Here is a 15627-nt window from a genome sequence, read left to right as displayed (position 1 = left end):
AATTTTTCTTATATATATATATATATATATATATATATATATATATATATATATATATATATATATATATATATATATATACGACGGATTGATTGTTGCTATTTATATATGACGGATTGATTATTACGATTTTTGCATTATGAAAGAGATACTGTCAAGAATTGTATAAGTCAACTGAATTTAAGGAATAAATTATAAGATGGTCAACATCATTAATTTTGGAATAAATTGAAATGATAAAAATAAAATTTATAATATTTAAACAAGGAATATCTAAATATAATTTCATAAACATTCATATATATATATATATATATATATATATATATATATATATATATATATATATATATATATATATATGAATGTTTAGTTTATAGCTTTCTCTTCTTTACTAGTGTTTGGAGAGATAATTCAAGGTTGGACCATAATTCAATAGTACTATTTCTATTGTTTTCTTTCTCTCCTTTCTCACTCTCACTGTTACCAATATTTCTCTATAAACATTCTATATGTACTTTGAAATGTGTTTTTCCAAGATGATGATGATGATCAGTGATCAAAGGGACCGGTATATCCTTTACAACAACGAGAACAACTACAATTCCACAGACAATCTTCTTTGGTACAACGGACATTCCACACGAGTACATTCCACTTGGGTACATTCCACAGGAATACATTCCAGGTTCCCAGGACTTGTAAGTAATCCCAATTGCTTTGAAAAACATCAACCGGAAGGTGAATGGAAGAATTTTCAATTCAGTCATTCACTCAGACTACACCTCGACTTCCATGTCTTCTCTACAAACGATCTCGTACTACCTTTTATATATATAAACGTATATACATATGACACTTTCCTGTAGACTTATATTGTTTTTAGGTTTGTCTCATCTTTATATAAAACTGACATGTACTTAAATATTTACTTACAGACTCTAAGTATTTGTAATGGAAAGTTAGAATTATCTCCTTGTTCTTGCTGTTATAGACAAATTAACTTTGTTACGAATATGAACTTAAATAAAAGAAGTACCTATTTAAAGATCATTGCAAAAGGAAATGTACCAGTGAAATGCTGTATGTTGAAAAAAATCAGTTTAATCTGAAATTTCAGTTTGCATTAGTTTTTAGATATCAAGTTATTTAAAATAATTTTTTTTTTTGTTTTTAGGCTATTAGTTTCTATTTATTGTAAGTAACCAAAACTAAAGAATATTGTGGAAAGAAAAATAAAGTGGTCTCTCTATACAATGCTATCATTGATAAGAAAGATTTTATTCAAACGCATTATCCTAAATAACTTATGACCAGTTTTAGTAGAGACAAATACATTTTTTAATGAAGATTACGTTTCTGACATGGATCAGGTTTAGCCATTTTGCTTACCACAATATAATTTTCTACAAAGAAATATAACTACAAACTAACTATAAATTATGCGTTCACAATATTATTCAAATGAGAGTTTTCTCTTGTAATGTTATCTCTCACGTTACATATCTTTTCAATAAGAAATAAAAATCATTATGAAGAGCTATGTCTATTCATTGCTGATTATAATGACGTCTTTTCTATAACACAGTAATTACATTTTACACAAATACTTCAAAATCGAAACAATTTTTAGTCACATTTTCATCTCGCATAAATATATACATAGTTGTCTCACATTTATGAGTGTCATCAATGTTATTATATTTATAGAAATTTTAATCATACTTTTAAGAATAACATTTCTGATTCAATGAATGGTGATACAATTCTTTTGGTAATGGTGATAATAATAATAACGATAATTGAAATGGTAATTCTTTTAGTTATGTGTTTGTTTTTAGGATTATATTTTTATTGTCCTATTTATATAAGAATGTAGTTCAAGTGGTTTACTTTTGTCATGAAATCCGAATTTCTTATGGATTGTTATAATTTAATTGAAAGTTACATTAACCAATGATTTGTTCACAATTCTCGTAATATGCCAACTTTCAATGTGCAAAATTCCGGTGAATCATAAACACATTCTGAATATTTGGGAGTAAAAATTAAAAATAAATAAAATGTTTAATTCAATTCTTCAATATATTTTAATAAAATTTTACATCTCAAATTTATATGTGAATTATTTAGGTTACATTTTAGTTTTATTTTTTCACGTATCATCACCTGGTTCTTATTCATGACATATGATTAAATGGTCTTACATAGTTTTAATAGACACAGTGATTGACCTTTATTAACAAAGAGAATACATCCGATTATCTATTCCAGATGCATATCAAATATTGTAATACAACAATAACATAGCATTTACTCCTTCCATAAATAAAAGAAAACTTGTTTACTTAACTAAGCATTTCTTGTTTTTCTATTCAAGTTCTACTTTAAAACAAGGCTTTGACAAATCTTTAATAAAACTAAGACGAACCTAATTAGATAGAAGAGTTTGCATTGGAACTTTTAAAAGGAACGTTAGAATGGGTACTAAATTAAAAAGATATCAATACCAGAAAGTCTTCTATTTTGCTGTTATCATTGAATTTAGTTTTTCTTCACGTAACACTGGCTAGATAAAATTTCACATGAAGAAGAGATGAATTCATCCCATTCTGAAGGTTATTTTCTTTCAAGTTAAGGTAGCATAAATAACCATAACATATAGCATAAATAATAGGATTTCAACAGTTTGTATTGAAAACCATCCAAAACTTATTTGTTTCACATCTATAAAATCAGGTTTTATTTGAAAATAATTTTAACATGATTAGGTCTAACTAATAAATTACATATGAAAAAAAAATATGAATAATAATAATAATAATAATAATAATAATAATAATAATAATAATAATGATAATAATAATAATGATAATAATAATAATAATAATAATAAATAACTTTACTACAAAACACGTTCTTTCAAATACTATATCATTACGTTTTTTTATATAATATTCAACAAATCAATTAAAAATCTTTAAAATGAAGTAAATAAATTAAACCAAACGCTACAAAATATAAATGAAATTCAAATAATTTTAACATAATTGAGACTAACTAATAAAATAAATATGAATAATTATCATAATAATAGCTTTACTATGAAACTCATCATTTCAAATTCTGCATCATTATCATTTTTTATATAACATCAACCAACCAGATTAAATATCTTCAAAATGAACTAAAAACTGAAGCAAAAATTAAATTTCTTCATGGAGCAAAATATAAAGGAAACCCCAAGAAATGGAATTCAACGACAAATGATTTTACCCGCCAATCTCTAAAAGAACAAAGCTGTACAAATGTGTTGAATTTTATAAAACCGGAATAGATATCTTATTTTTTAAAATGTTTTTACCCTGTTTTATTACAACTGTTTTATTTCAGAGACGACTTCAATTTCAACTGCTTTAAAAAAGCAGAATATGATGACGTAGTCGCATCTGATGCCTTTATTAGACACTTGCAGTCATTGCACATTATGTTAAATGTAGATGCACTGTTGTATATTTGAACACTTGCTGCATGTATTTTGTTGTCACTAGACCGCTTCGTTATTACTAATTGCATTTAGATTTAAACAAATTCAGTTTTTATTGTCAACCATCAGCTTTTTGTGTCCATTTCCGCAGTGGAAAAAAAAACTCCCCTAGTGAACGTAGTTCAGCTCCTTTCTGCTCAAAACCAAATCCGTTCACGCTTTTTCATTGTGATGATATTTTATGAGAGAAAAAGCTTTAAAAAACGCTTTGTTACATTCTTAATTCTCCATTCTCTAACGTCCATCTTAATCATCACGATAGGTGCCATTCCAATCATCATCATCGTTATTATTATTCTTATTGTTATCATTATCATCCTCATCATCATTATTCTTTGAATTACTCGTTTATAAGCATCAATGCAAACTCCAAATGCTCACATAATATTCGAACACACACACACACACACACACACACACACACACACACACACACACACACACAAAGTAAATAATATTATACTACGTTCCAATGACTCACGTGTTATTCACTTTCCTAATAATTTTTGTTTTCAAATGAAAAACAAAAAAAAAAACCTTTGGTACAATTACGGAAGCGTTTCATTTTTGGAGAACTACCGACATTTGGATGTTAATCTCGGATCTTTCCTCCATGGATTCATCAGAGATCAAAATGTTTCCTTCAAGTAAAATACATGGTGATGCAGTAAACAATAGTCGCCCCAAAATAACACACTTTCATTGATTATATCTATATTCAAAGCGAGACCTAGATATCGCCATCCAGAAAAAGTAGCCATCTTGTTTTATTTTTTTTTTTTAGTTTATGATTAGTCGATGGGAGAAAGATCCACGAGTAAAATGCAAATTCAGTTGTTCTTCTATGAACGAAACAGTAATTGAACCAAATATTTTAGTTCTGAAAAAAATTATTAGAAAAATTAATAATAAATTGGTCATTGGAATGTAGCATTTTATTGTTTACTTATATATGTTCTTTTGTTATTTGTTAATGATCATCGACCTTTTACCTTGAATACGTAAAGAATAGAAAATATGTGTAAACACATATTTTGCCACATCTCATATATATATATATATATATATATACATATACATAATATATATATATATATATATATATATATATAGTTTACTTAGTTCAAAGAATTGTTACATGTGTGTATGTTCTTGATTCAGTTTCTCTTTACCAGTGGCACATTTCATTATCATTTTAATGCTATCACTATTTTTATTATAGACATTTGTGTAACTGAACAAGAAAAAACAAATTATATTCACACAGAATTGTTATTTATATTTTAAATAAAAGTACTCGTTCTCAGAACTTTCTGTTTCTTTGCAAACATTTAATGTTTTTTCATAAAATTATTTTGAATGTATGACTTTTCTTTATTGATGTGTTTGTTTATTCATTATTTTATGCATATATGTAAATACAAGGCTGGATTATGTTATTGCCTAACAATTCTTAAAAGTTTGACCTCATAAGAAAAGAGTACCTGCATTGATGAATAAATAATTATATGATTTCAAAATGATAATAATTTAACGGTCGCATATTCATTTGGATTGTTTAATTCTTGCGCTGATTTGGTTTGTGATAAATGAATAAATGATTTTTGGAAGAAAATGCTTTATTAATAATCAATGATCGAAAGATGGCTATTTATTTTTAGTTTATTGGAGAAATCAGAAAGAAGTTACTTCATACTTTGTAAATGTTATTAAAATATATCAACTGCAAATATATTATAGATTCATGTAGACTAATCAGAAAATATGATTGGTCTAAAGGTTTCTTATAGTTTCGTTGAAGCAAGCGCCCCCAAATATCATAATCCGACCTTGTATATAGTTATTTATACTCATTGTTATATTTACATTGTTTTTCAATCTTTTATAAACGTTAATTAAAGAATACACTTTCAAAGATTATGTAGTTATGATGAATGTAAATGTAAAAAAAGAAGAAAGTGAATAATTTAAATTAAAGACTACAATTACTTTGTATTCGTTTTTTATATCGAATTTGATACTGCTATTTATTCTGTAGTTAATGTACGGACGTTTGTCATTGTGATCATTTTATTTCAGCGATTGATTACTTACTTTACTTACCAACAAATTATTGCTATATTAGAGTAATCAATACATTAACATAAAAAGAACAAAATGTTACATTTTTTGAACAAACCAATCAAACATTGAATAATTTTTATACCATAATAAAATTCATTTACATTAAATTAATGGATTATTTACATCACGAATCCTATTCTTGACGATCAGAAATGATCTTCCAAATCATATTCTGTGGTCATTCATTAACATCTATATAGATTACACAACTATCTATGGCAACACTCCAAAGAGCATTGATGATTAAGATCTTTCTGAATATAACATAGTGCATATGAGTGTGTGGGAAGATATCGGTGGCAGCGAAAGATGGCTTGCTTGCAGAGAGACTAGAAACAGTGGTAGTAGTGGTAGTCGAAAATAAAACGTGCATGGGCAAATTAGGAAGTGTGCACGAGAAGAAGAAAAAAGCAGAAAAAATGCAACACGTGCTCGGGAAGAAAGAAAGTTGACGTTGAAGGGAATGGATGTGTAAAGCAAATGTGACTAATAGCTGGCTGCAGTCGGTGTAGGGTCGGAGAGGAAAAGTGTACACCGGTCGACATGGACGATGGCGAGCATCTTTTAAGTAGTGCTGAAAGTACAGTAATAAAAACGTTTTGTGAAAAAAGAGAGAAAATGCCGACCCGAATTTTTATTTTTTCTGTACTTGTCTAGTCTGTTTGTCCATTTGCGACGCAGAAGCTTACATGAAGCCCTCTCTCTGTTTCGACCTTTGGTATATGGTGCAATTGGGGAAAAATGGCTTGTTACTTTTAACGCCTTCAAAAACAAACTTCTCTTTTTTCACCACCAATGCTCAGGTCTTCACTTCTCCCCAGTCAAAATAAACATCCCTCTCCTTTGGAAGACCCTTTTCTCTGATAAGCTTCTCCAACTGACTTTAACCCTAGCCAGGAAATGGAAAACTTACAGCAAATATGTTGCTGAGGTTGTTGGAGAATAATTGTATCATTCTATCACTCTAAAAAGTACCAAACTCCTGATGCAATTCTCTACTTGTAACAGAGTGTGATACGTTTTAAAATGATGGGCTGTTGTCATATCTGGGCATGAGATACTTTTGACACTGTAAAAAAATCGACTTCACAATCTAGTGGGGGGGATGATGTCTTTCTGTTCCTACAATTACTTTCACACAGAAGAGATGTTACTAGCCTCTCTCTACTGTATCCATAGTGAGTACACGGTTGAATTAAAATCCTTGGTCCCCCCCTGTAGAACATTCACAGCAAGAACTCGTCTAGCTACAACGTGCTTGGTCAATGATGTCTGTTAATGCAACTCAGCAAATAGCAGTTACGAGCAGAAGACAATTCATCTACATGATTGATAAAATTATTTCTTCTAATAAGAGACGTATGAAGAGAATCCTGACTGATTAAACTTCATAGAGCGAGATATAATTTTAGAATGTGGCAAGAAAACTTTACTGATAAAAAATGCATATCACAGTTAATATCATCTTAGCATAGATATGGTCCCTGTTTTTGTTGATTCTAATATTAACATCACTGACAAAGCATTTAAGCATATTGTTTGCTTATATAGTCAATAAACGAACATAATGAGTGTCTGTAACCAGTGAGTAAAGTATAATACTAATAATACGTTAATACATTAAAAGTCTCACTGCTGATGCAATTCTCTATCTATATAAGAGCCAGATACGTCCAAGGATGGAATACTGTTGCCACATATGGGCAGGAGCTGCTAGAAAAGACTTGTCCTGCCTTGATAGGGTTCAAAATAGACTTTGTGGTCTAGTGGGAGATGTCCTTTTCTCTTCGCTGCAATCTCTATTTCACAGAAGAGATGTTGCGAGTTTGTCTCTGCTTTATCGTTATTTTCATGGAAAGTGTTCAACTGAGCTTCAATCTATGGTCCCCCCCGCGCCAAACTTTCACAAGAAACACTAGACTAGCTGAAAACATTATCAATAATTTTCCCCACTCTTTATCTGTACCTAAACCTAAACATAGATTCCATGATCAAAGCTTCTTTCTTAGAACTGCACGCCCGTGGAATTGTCTTCCGTTTTCCTGCTTTCCAGCTGTCTATAATATGGTTGTCTTCAAGTCCAATGAGAACAAGTTTCTGATGAGCCGTTCCACTTAAGTTAACAAATTTACCGAACTTCCATTACTATCGATTACTATATTGTCCTTTTGACTACTCTACACTCTTTAACCCTTATCCTTGCGTGGCATATCGGCCTTGATAAGTGGTGATGCCTATGTAAAAAAAATGTATTGCAGATTACATAGTTGCTGCTGCTTCTTTTCAATCTTTTACACATTATTCATACGCACATATTTCATAAACATATACATTAATTTATCATTAACTAGCTCAAACCTTTCTCATCTACACGTTGATGAATTTTATTTTATTTTTTTTATTTCAGGTTAAAAGATGAAGTAAATTGTTTATATTTGTAGCATATGTTTTTAAGCATTTCATATTTTCCCTATCTCACTATTGTTAAAATGTTTTTATATATATTTTTTAATTTTATGTATTTTATTTTACGTATCATGTGTCGTTTCGTAAATACGTTGTCTTTATGAAGTGGAACAAAAGGAGTTCTTTTTATTGACTTGATACAAGTGGTCACCTAATAGTTTAATTATAATGGATTTCAATCTAACAGGATTCTCTTAGTATAAATTTTTTGTTGCATTATTCTCATGTTGTAAATCTCATTTTTGTTTCAGGGGGATCATAGTGACCTCACTAGCAGAATTCCTTCCAGCAGATACAACAAGATCAGGCAAAAGATCAAAGAGAAATATGTAAGTACTTCTTTCAATTTTTCTTATTTATTAATACTGGTATTCTCAAATCTTTGCATCAAACATTGACAGAAAAAAAAGAACTCTTGTGATGTCCTTTCTTTGATCTGTCCAGCATCTTGAATAAGTACAATGAGATTTTCTATGTCTATTTTGCCAATTTTCAGCAACTTGCAATAATGCTGCCGGAGATCATATATCGGAAGGATTGCAATTATCTTCCGGTCAGATTTCACTTTTTTCAGATAGATTTATTACCTGAATTCTTGGCAGATTTCATGAGTATTGCGGTTGATCTGACCTCACAACTAGAATGCAGTGGACATGGTTAAACGAACACTGACGCCTATACAGCAGAGTAGCATAAATTTAAGATGTCTCAAAAATGTACTTCTAATGACCAGTTTTGTGACGTTAGCGAATCCCTTAATGTACGTTATTGACATTGTCTGGAGAATAATAGTAATCAGTTTTTAACATTTGCAAATATGATTCTTCAAATTACATTTGTCTTCTCTATTTCAAATTTTCATATTTCACTTTATGTTCATAATTCAAGGCTTATTCGTCATTTGCAGTGTGAGTACATTTTTGAGACACCCTGTATGTATTATTAAGCAGTGAATAAGTAAAAAATATCAACAATAGCATTGCAACACACACACACACACACACACACACACACACACACACACACACACACACACACACACATGCACACAAAAGGATGCATTATTTTGTAATCATATTTGTATTCATATTTAACCAACATTGATTCATACAGTGGTGAACAAGCCTAAATTGCGATGTATGCATTTCAATGGCACTGTCGATCCCAGGTAAGCTGCATCCTATAGGATGGAACGATGGGGAGACTATAACAGCAGGAATAAAAATGAAGCCCTACCAGACCTAAAAGAAACACTCCCCCAGGGTTCAAACCTTGGTAGAAAAAACTGGGTGACTTTAAATAGAGCCAGAGCCAAAGTAGGCAAAACAAAAGACAATCTCCACAAGTGGGGTCTAGACACCTCACCTTTATGTCCATGTGGAGAGGTACAAACGATGCACCACCTTAGGGAAAACTGCCGATTGGGTCTTCATTGCTCAAACCAAGACCTTAAGTAGGCAAACAGCACCGCCATGCGATGGGTTAATTTAAGATGTGATGATGAATGGCACTGTCTATTTGAAAGCATCAACAGCTGAATCAATTGATTCAGGTGGGAGCCCTTTTCACACATGAGTGGCTACTCTCTTCAATCAGTCATTGACTTATTTCAAGAAGCAACCGGAAGCTCTGATCAAACTTGTCTCTTGCTTCCTGGATAATAAATCTAGCTATGGCTGATGTATTATTTAAGTCTAGATTCGAAGTTTTCTTGCAATAAAGTCTAAACAGAACCATAATTAAGAAAAACATGGACTGCTATAGACTCTCATCTATAATTATATGATTTGCATTGTTATATTGTTATTGATGATAATAAAATAGCAGCAGTAATAATGTGAGAACACAATGATTGGATAAAAGCAAGAAAAAAAGAATGTCTATATTTTTACTAGGTCTTATATTATGTAATTCCTATTTGGTTGGCATTAATAAACGTAAGAGGTTGTATCTTATGAACTGGTTTAATAGCCATTAAAACTAGTCGGCTGTTGACTCTTGTAAACACAAGTAAGAAGAATATATTTATACTTTGTTAGTTTTATATTAAACAATTTTCATTGGAAAAGATAGATTCAGCAGGGTTTAATGAATTTAATGTTTGCTGGCATAACGGCATCTGTTGAAAATTGCATTCAACATGCGTGTTTTTCTTTGAGACATTTGAAATCACAACCACCGCTCTTGCAAAGATAAATTTTCAGCTCCAGATAAACTACTACTCCAGTTATTAAAGGTTTCAATGTGGAAAATTGCAAAAGAAAAATTAGTTTTTAACACTAGTTTTTTTTTTTGCTTATGAATGATTTGAAGAATTAAAATTTGAAATTATTGCAATTAAAAATTTTGCTCTTCAAGCTACTCTTACTCAAAATTGTGTTTACAATAACTGATATTTATCTAAATCAAAAAGACGTAGGCAGACTTCATATAGAAATACATTATGTGAAAATAAATATTTTAAGTGGTAGTAAAAGTTTAATAGCATTTTAATAAGTTGAATAGTGTTTTAAATAAGTTTAATAGCATTTTAATAAGTTCAATAGTGTTTTAAATAAGTTTAATAGCATTTTCATAAGTTAAATAGCGTTTTAATAAGTCTTTCGATAACATATATAAAAAACTCATTACACACATTTTTTTAAATTTAGATTTTAAAATAATACTGAAAACTATACATTTACTTTATATTATATTATATTATTCTTAAAAATAATTTTCATGATGGAAATTATTTTCCAAAATATTAAATGATTTAAAGTGGAGATTAGTTTTTAAAAATTCATAATTTTTTTATCTGTGTGTGTTGTCAAATTAATAAATCGAGGATTAAAATAAAATTGTTTTAATCTTTCGAATAGGAGTTAATTCAGAATTTTGCAAAATCTTACACTGACTTTAAAGCAATTTTATGCACAATGTCTAATAGGGAAGTCAATGCATCACGTTTTTATTAATTTAATCTAATTTACTTTTTAAAAGAAATATGATGTGAAGTAAATGACAACTGGATTCCAAAATAATTTTGTCTTATTGGAAATAATATACGGCATTGAAAATAATTTTTACTTTTTATTCAATATGATTCAAATAAAGATGTTTATAGTTATAATTATTTTTGTTTTTAACCAATAATAATGAATTCTATATCTAATTTTCGTACCATTTGAACAACGGCAATTTCAGCGTTTGAACTCAATTTTGCATGTTCCTAATTCATCTTTTCTATCTTATAGGCTGACTGGCCTCAACCAATGCCAGCCATTGGTCGTATTGCAAACTTCAGCTCCCTGCGCAAACACAGACCAAAGGAATACCAAATCTATGACAGTTACTTTGGTAACTACATTTTATGTTTTAACAATATTTAAGAGCATGAAGTATTTTTGTATTTAAATTTCCAATTAATGAAATACAATCAAGAAATAAAGTTTATGTTACATCTCTGAATTTTTGGGATGAAGAATCATGTGAAGTAAAAAAGGGGTTTGTTTGGAATTCTGTGCAGATTTCCGAGTTCGACAGAAATATTCCCAAGTTTGACAAGATACACCTGAAGAAGTTTGGAGGTTACATTGATCGAAAAGTTGTAAAAGTGACACTCAAGATGAAAACAGTAGTCCGAATAATCCAAATAATACAAACTTTATTTTATTTGCTAAAAACAATACCATGTGTATTATACAGGTGATAATTATAATAATACTAAGAGGAAGACCCGACGTTGCCCGGGATTGAATGATGATTGTTAACAACAGAGTATCTATCTATCTATCTATCTATCTATCTATCTATCTATCTATATATCTATCTATCTATCTTACACACACACACACACACACACACACACACACACACACACACACACATACGCGCGTGCGCGCACACACACACACACACACACACATATATATATAAAATCAGTGGACTAAGTTGAAATATGAAGTTAGAACCAATATTTTTCAAAAGTGCTCAATACAAAGTAGAGCCTTATAATTAAGATCAACATTAAAACAACCAACTCAAGTTAACAAGCATCGTGATACATCTTTAATACATCTCATCAGGGCTGTAAGATCAACTAAATGTTAAAGTTTAAATTGTTACAAAATAAATCAGATAGAATAACATCGGTTCACAGAAAAATAATAATTTAGAAAAAAAAAACAACAAAAAAACAACTTTTACGATGTCGTAACTATGAGGTGATTGGGGATGAACTGTATAAATATATAGCAATAAGTAATAATACTACACATCTAAACAATATTAATGGCAAGGCTCCCTAAATGCATATCCTCTTTGTCCACATGAACATGTTTGAAGATAAAAGCCTTTGTTAACAATCAGTTTTGTGGCCTTTGGGACAAGAACCTCCATCCCTTACCCACAAAAAATTTCTTTTCTCCATTCACCCCCATCTAGAGGGCATCCCCACCTAGAGACTGACCCACAGAAGCGAGGTTCCTTTTACAAACCTAGTGGAACGGGCAGTCTATCAACTAAACTGGGTTAGGAGGGTCATACTAATCACCTTTTATTTTTTCTTCCCCCGCCCTCCACACAAATGAATTATTGTACCATTTTATTGTTATCTTTTTTGTTTTTACATGTCAATAAAAAATGTTTTAAAAATTGGGAGTTACTAGGACGTCCCCCAATATGAAAGGGTGGATGCGGTATTATGGCGAAAGAAGATACTAGCTGGGAGAAACTTTTGACTTTGTTTAGTTCTGGAGTGACAAGGATGACCAACGACCCCCAAAATCCCCCCTTTTGAGTTGGCCATGTGCCTAAGTTTTTTGTTCATCGTTGATTTTGACTGTATTTTTTAACATGAATAAAAGATTTAATATCTCAAAGTGTAGTATCTGTTCCGGCAGATACTGCAAGCAAAGACCAGATGTGGGGGAAACCCCACATACCTGACCTTTAACCAGCTCCCATTTCCCACCTCTCGGGAGCTGGTCCCCTTTTTCCCTTCCCCCTCCCTTCACTCCTCACATTAAAAATTGGCCTTGTGCCTAATTTGCTCGGTGGGGGAGCAAATAAATACCATCTGTTCTTCAGATGCTGCACTTCAATTTCTTGTTCTCTGTCAGTGGAGGAGAAATCCTTCACGACTGAGACAATTTTTGTTTTTGTTCCATTTCTCCACATAAAAAAACGACCCTGGTGTCTAACTCTGTCCCGTGGGGAGGCATTGTAAATAGAAACAATCAGTTTTGTGTGACAGTCCTCTGGAGGTTTAAGGTTCAATCCTTACAACAGGTGATAATAACTAAGATTTATATAAACATGTGCCCTTCTCACGATCATTACTGACAAAATGTGAACAATCTATCCTTGTAGATTAATGAAAGACTTTAGTTAGAAATTTTCGTACAGGTTCCTGAGTTTAAAATAAAGGTTACCAAAACACCAGAAGTGTCATCAACAGAAACCTTGTGAATTTCACAACAGAGATGAGAATAGTAATGCAAATAATACAAATAATCTCAAAATATTTGGGACATTATTATTATCAATGGATATCTTTTTATTTGCAATAATTAGTTATGTACATATAAACCGATTGTGCTACAATTCATTCTTTATTGTGGGACACTTTGTAGAAAGTGCCTCGTATGTATTAACGTTGCATTTTCTGTTACAGTAATCGATTCCATTTCAATTTTATTTGATAATTGTGAACTTCATTGAATCTTGATATTTAATTTATTTTTCTGTTTTCCTCTTTCAGATCGTCGTGAAGCTATTCCTCGATTTGTTCGTAAACCTCGCAATGTTCTTGCTGGCGAAGGACAAATTGCCAAATTTGATTGCAGGATCGTTGCCGCTTCTGCTCCTATTGTCACTTGGTAAGCTTACTATTTACTAACCTTTTCAGTTTTCAGAACACTTAAAAATAAAGAGCCTATCTCAACTAGGTGATTAGACTTAAATGTTACATATTAGAGTACCTACATAAGTAGCGATTAAGTTAGCTAGTGTGAATTTTGATAAGAATCACCTTTAGTACATGTCACTATAACATATGTGCATACAGAATTGTATGCAGAGGCAGGTCACTTGAGTAAAATTTCGTAGACAAAACAAAGTTGAATAGTCATAATGTATATATAATTTTTACAAAGGAATCACCAATTATGAAGGCCGAGAGATCACTCGAGGATAAGGGTTACAGAGTGTACTGTGCATCACGTTTTTGAGTGAGAAAACCGTAATCTTCTCGTCAGTCTAGTCAGTGTCTCCATTGTAAGCATGCCAACAAGTCACGACCACACATGAAACAATGACGAGAAGAAAAGACAAGATCGTTAATATAAAAAGACTTTGATTTTTTTTGTTTTTTGATTGTTCATGAATAAGAACATACGAGGGGTGTGCAATAAGTAATGCCCCTGACCCACTTCCCATAGCAGGAGAGCAACGAAACTTGGCACAGTTATTAGTCTTTCTCTACATAGGAACCACCAAGAGTTATGCATTTCTGCCATCGTCTGATGCAACTCTGGAGACCGCTTTTGTAGAACACCCCAGGTTGGTCCTCCAACCACGACGTGACTTCAGAAATCAAGGCTGCATAATCTGGGAAACGCTTTCCTTTCAAAAACAACTTCATGGCTGGGAAGAGGTGAAAGTCAGAGGGTGCAAGGTCAGGTGAGTAGGGAGGATGGAGGAGAATTTCATAACCACACGCCCGTGCTTCTGATCTGGTGACATGCGAGTTGTGGACCGGAGCGTTGTCCTGTAATTGTGGTACCCTTTGCCAGGAAATCTGTTATCATTACTCCGTCCTGGTCCCAGAAGACTGTGAGCATGACCTTGCCATTGGAGGGCTGCACCCTTGCCTTCTTTTGAGGTGGTGAGTCCAAGTGCTTCCACTGCATTGACTGGGCTTTGGTCTCTGGATCATAGTGATGGACCCAGGTTTTATCCTGTGTAATCAGTCTTTTGAAAAACTTTGACTCATCTTCTTGGCACATCTCCAAATTCATCCTTGAGCACTCGACGCGTTCTCGCTTCTGGAATGGTGTGAGTAACCTGGGAATTTATCTGGCAGACACCTTATGCATATGCAAATGGTAATGAATGATAGTTTCCACAGACGCTGTAATAATCTTGACATCTTCGGCTATTTGGCGAATAGTAATGCACCGATCTTCCAAAATGGCAGCCTCAACTTGACGGACAGATGCCTCATCAATGGCAGAAGGGGGGCGACCAGGTCTGTGAGCTGTTTCCACAGACTTCCGGCCATGTTTGAATTCACGATGCCAGCATTTTACAAGGTCATATGATGGGGCATTATCACCATACGTTTCTTTCATTTCATCAACATCAAAAGTCTCCTGTTGTGTGCGTCCTTTCAAATACAAAACCCGGATCACTGCTCGACATTCAACAGGCTCCATTTCACACCTGACTCAGTTCAAACACCTGTAAAACAGAAAGCACAATTAGTTCAGAGCTGTAATTTGCCCCAT

General features: G+C 32.0%; 1 protein-coding gene across 9 annotated transcripts in view; it reads left to right on the top strand.

Annotated features, from left to right (window-relative positions):
• The window catches only part of LOC145293050 (twitchin-like), a 359249-nt gene that overhangs the window by 276492 nt on the left and 67130 nt on the right, over positions 1-15627 (top strand). For all 9 annotated transcript variants that reach the window (XM_080139370.1, XM_080139366.1, XM_080139369.1 and 6 more), the window contains 3 exons: positions 8389-8466; positions 11374-11476; positions 13881-13998. In XM_080139370.1, the coding sequence (XP_079995496.1) occupies positions 8389-8466; positions 11374-11476; positions 13881-13998 (299 nt within the window). The remainder of the gene's footprint in view (positions 1-8388; positions 8467-11373; positions 11477-13880; positions 13999-15627) is intronic.

Source organism: Euprymna scolopes, chromosome 14, assembly GCF_053919585.1.
Source record: "Euprymna scolopes isolate OS-2025 chromosome 14, ASM5391958v1, whole genome shotgun sequence".
NCBI classification, from domain to species: Eukaryota; Metazoa; Mollusca; class Cephalopoda; order Sepiida; family Sepiolidae; genus Euprymna; species Euprymna scolopes.
The sequence above is the reverse complement of the archived record's forward strand: the minus strand, read 5'-3'. Positions and strand labels throughout refer to the sequence as shown.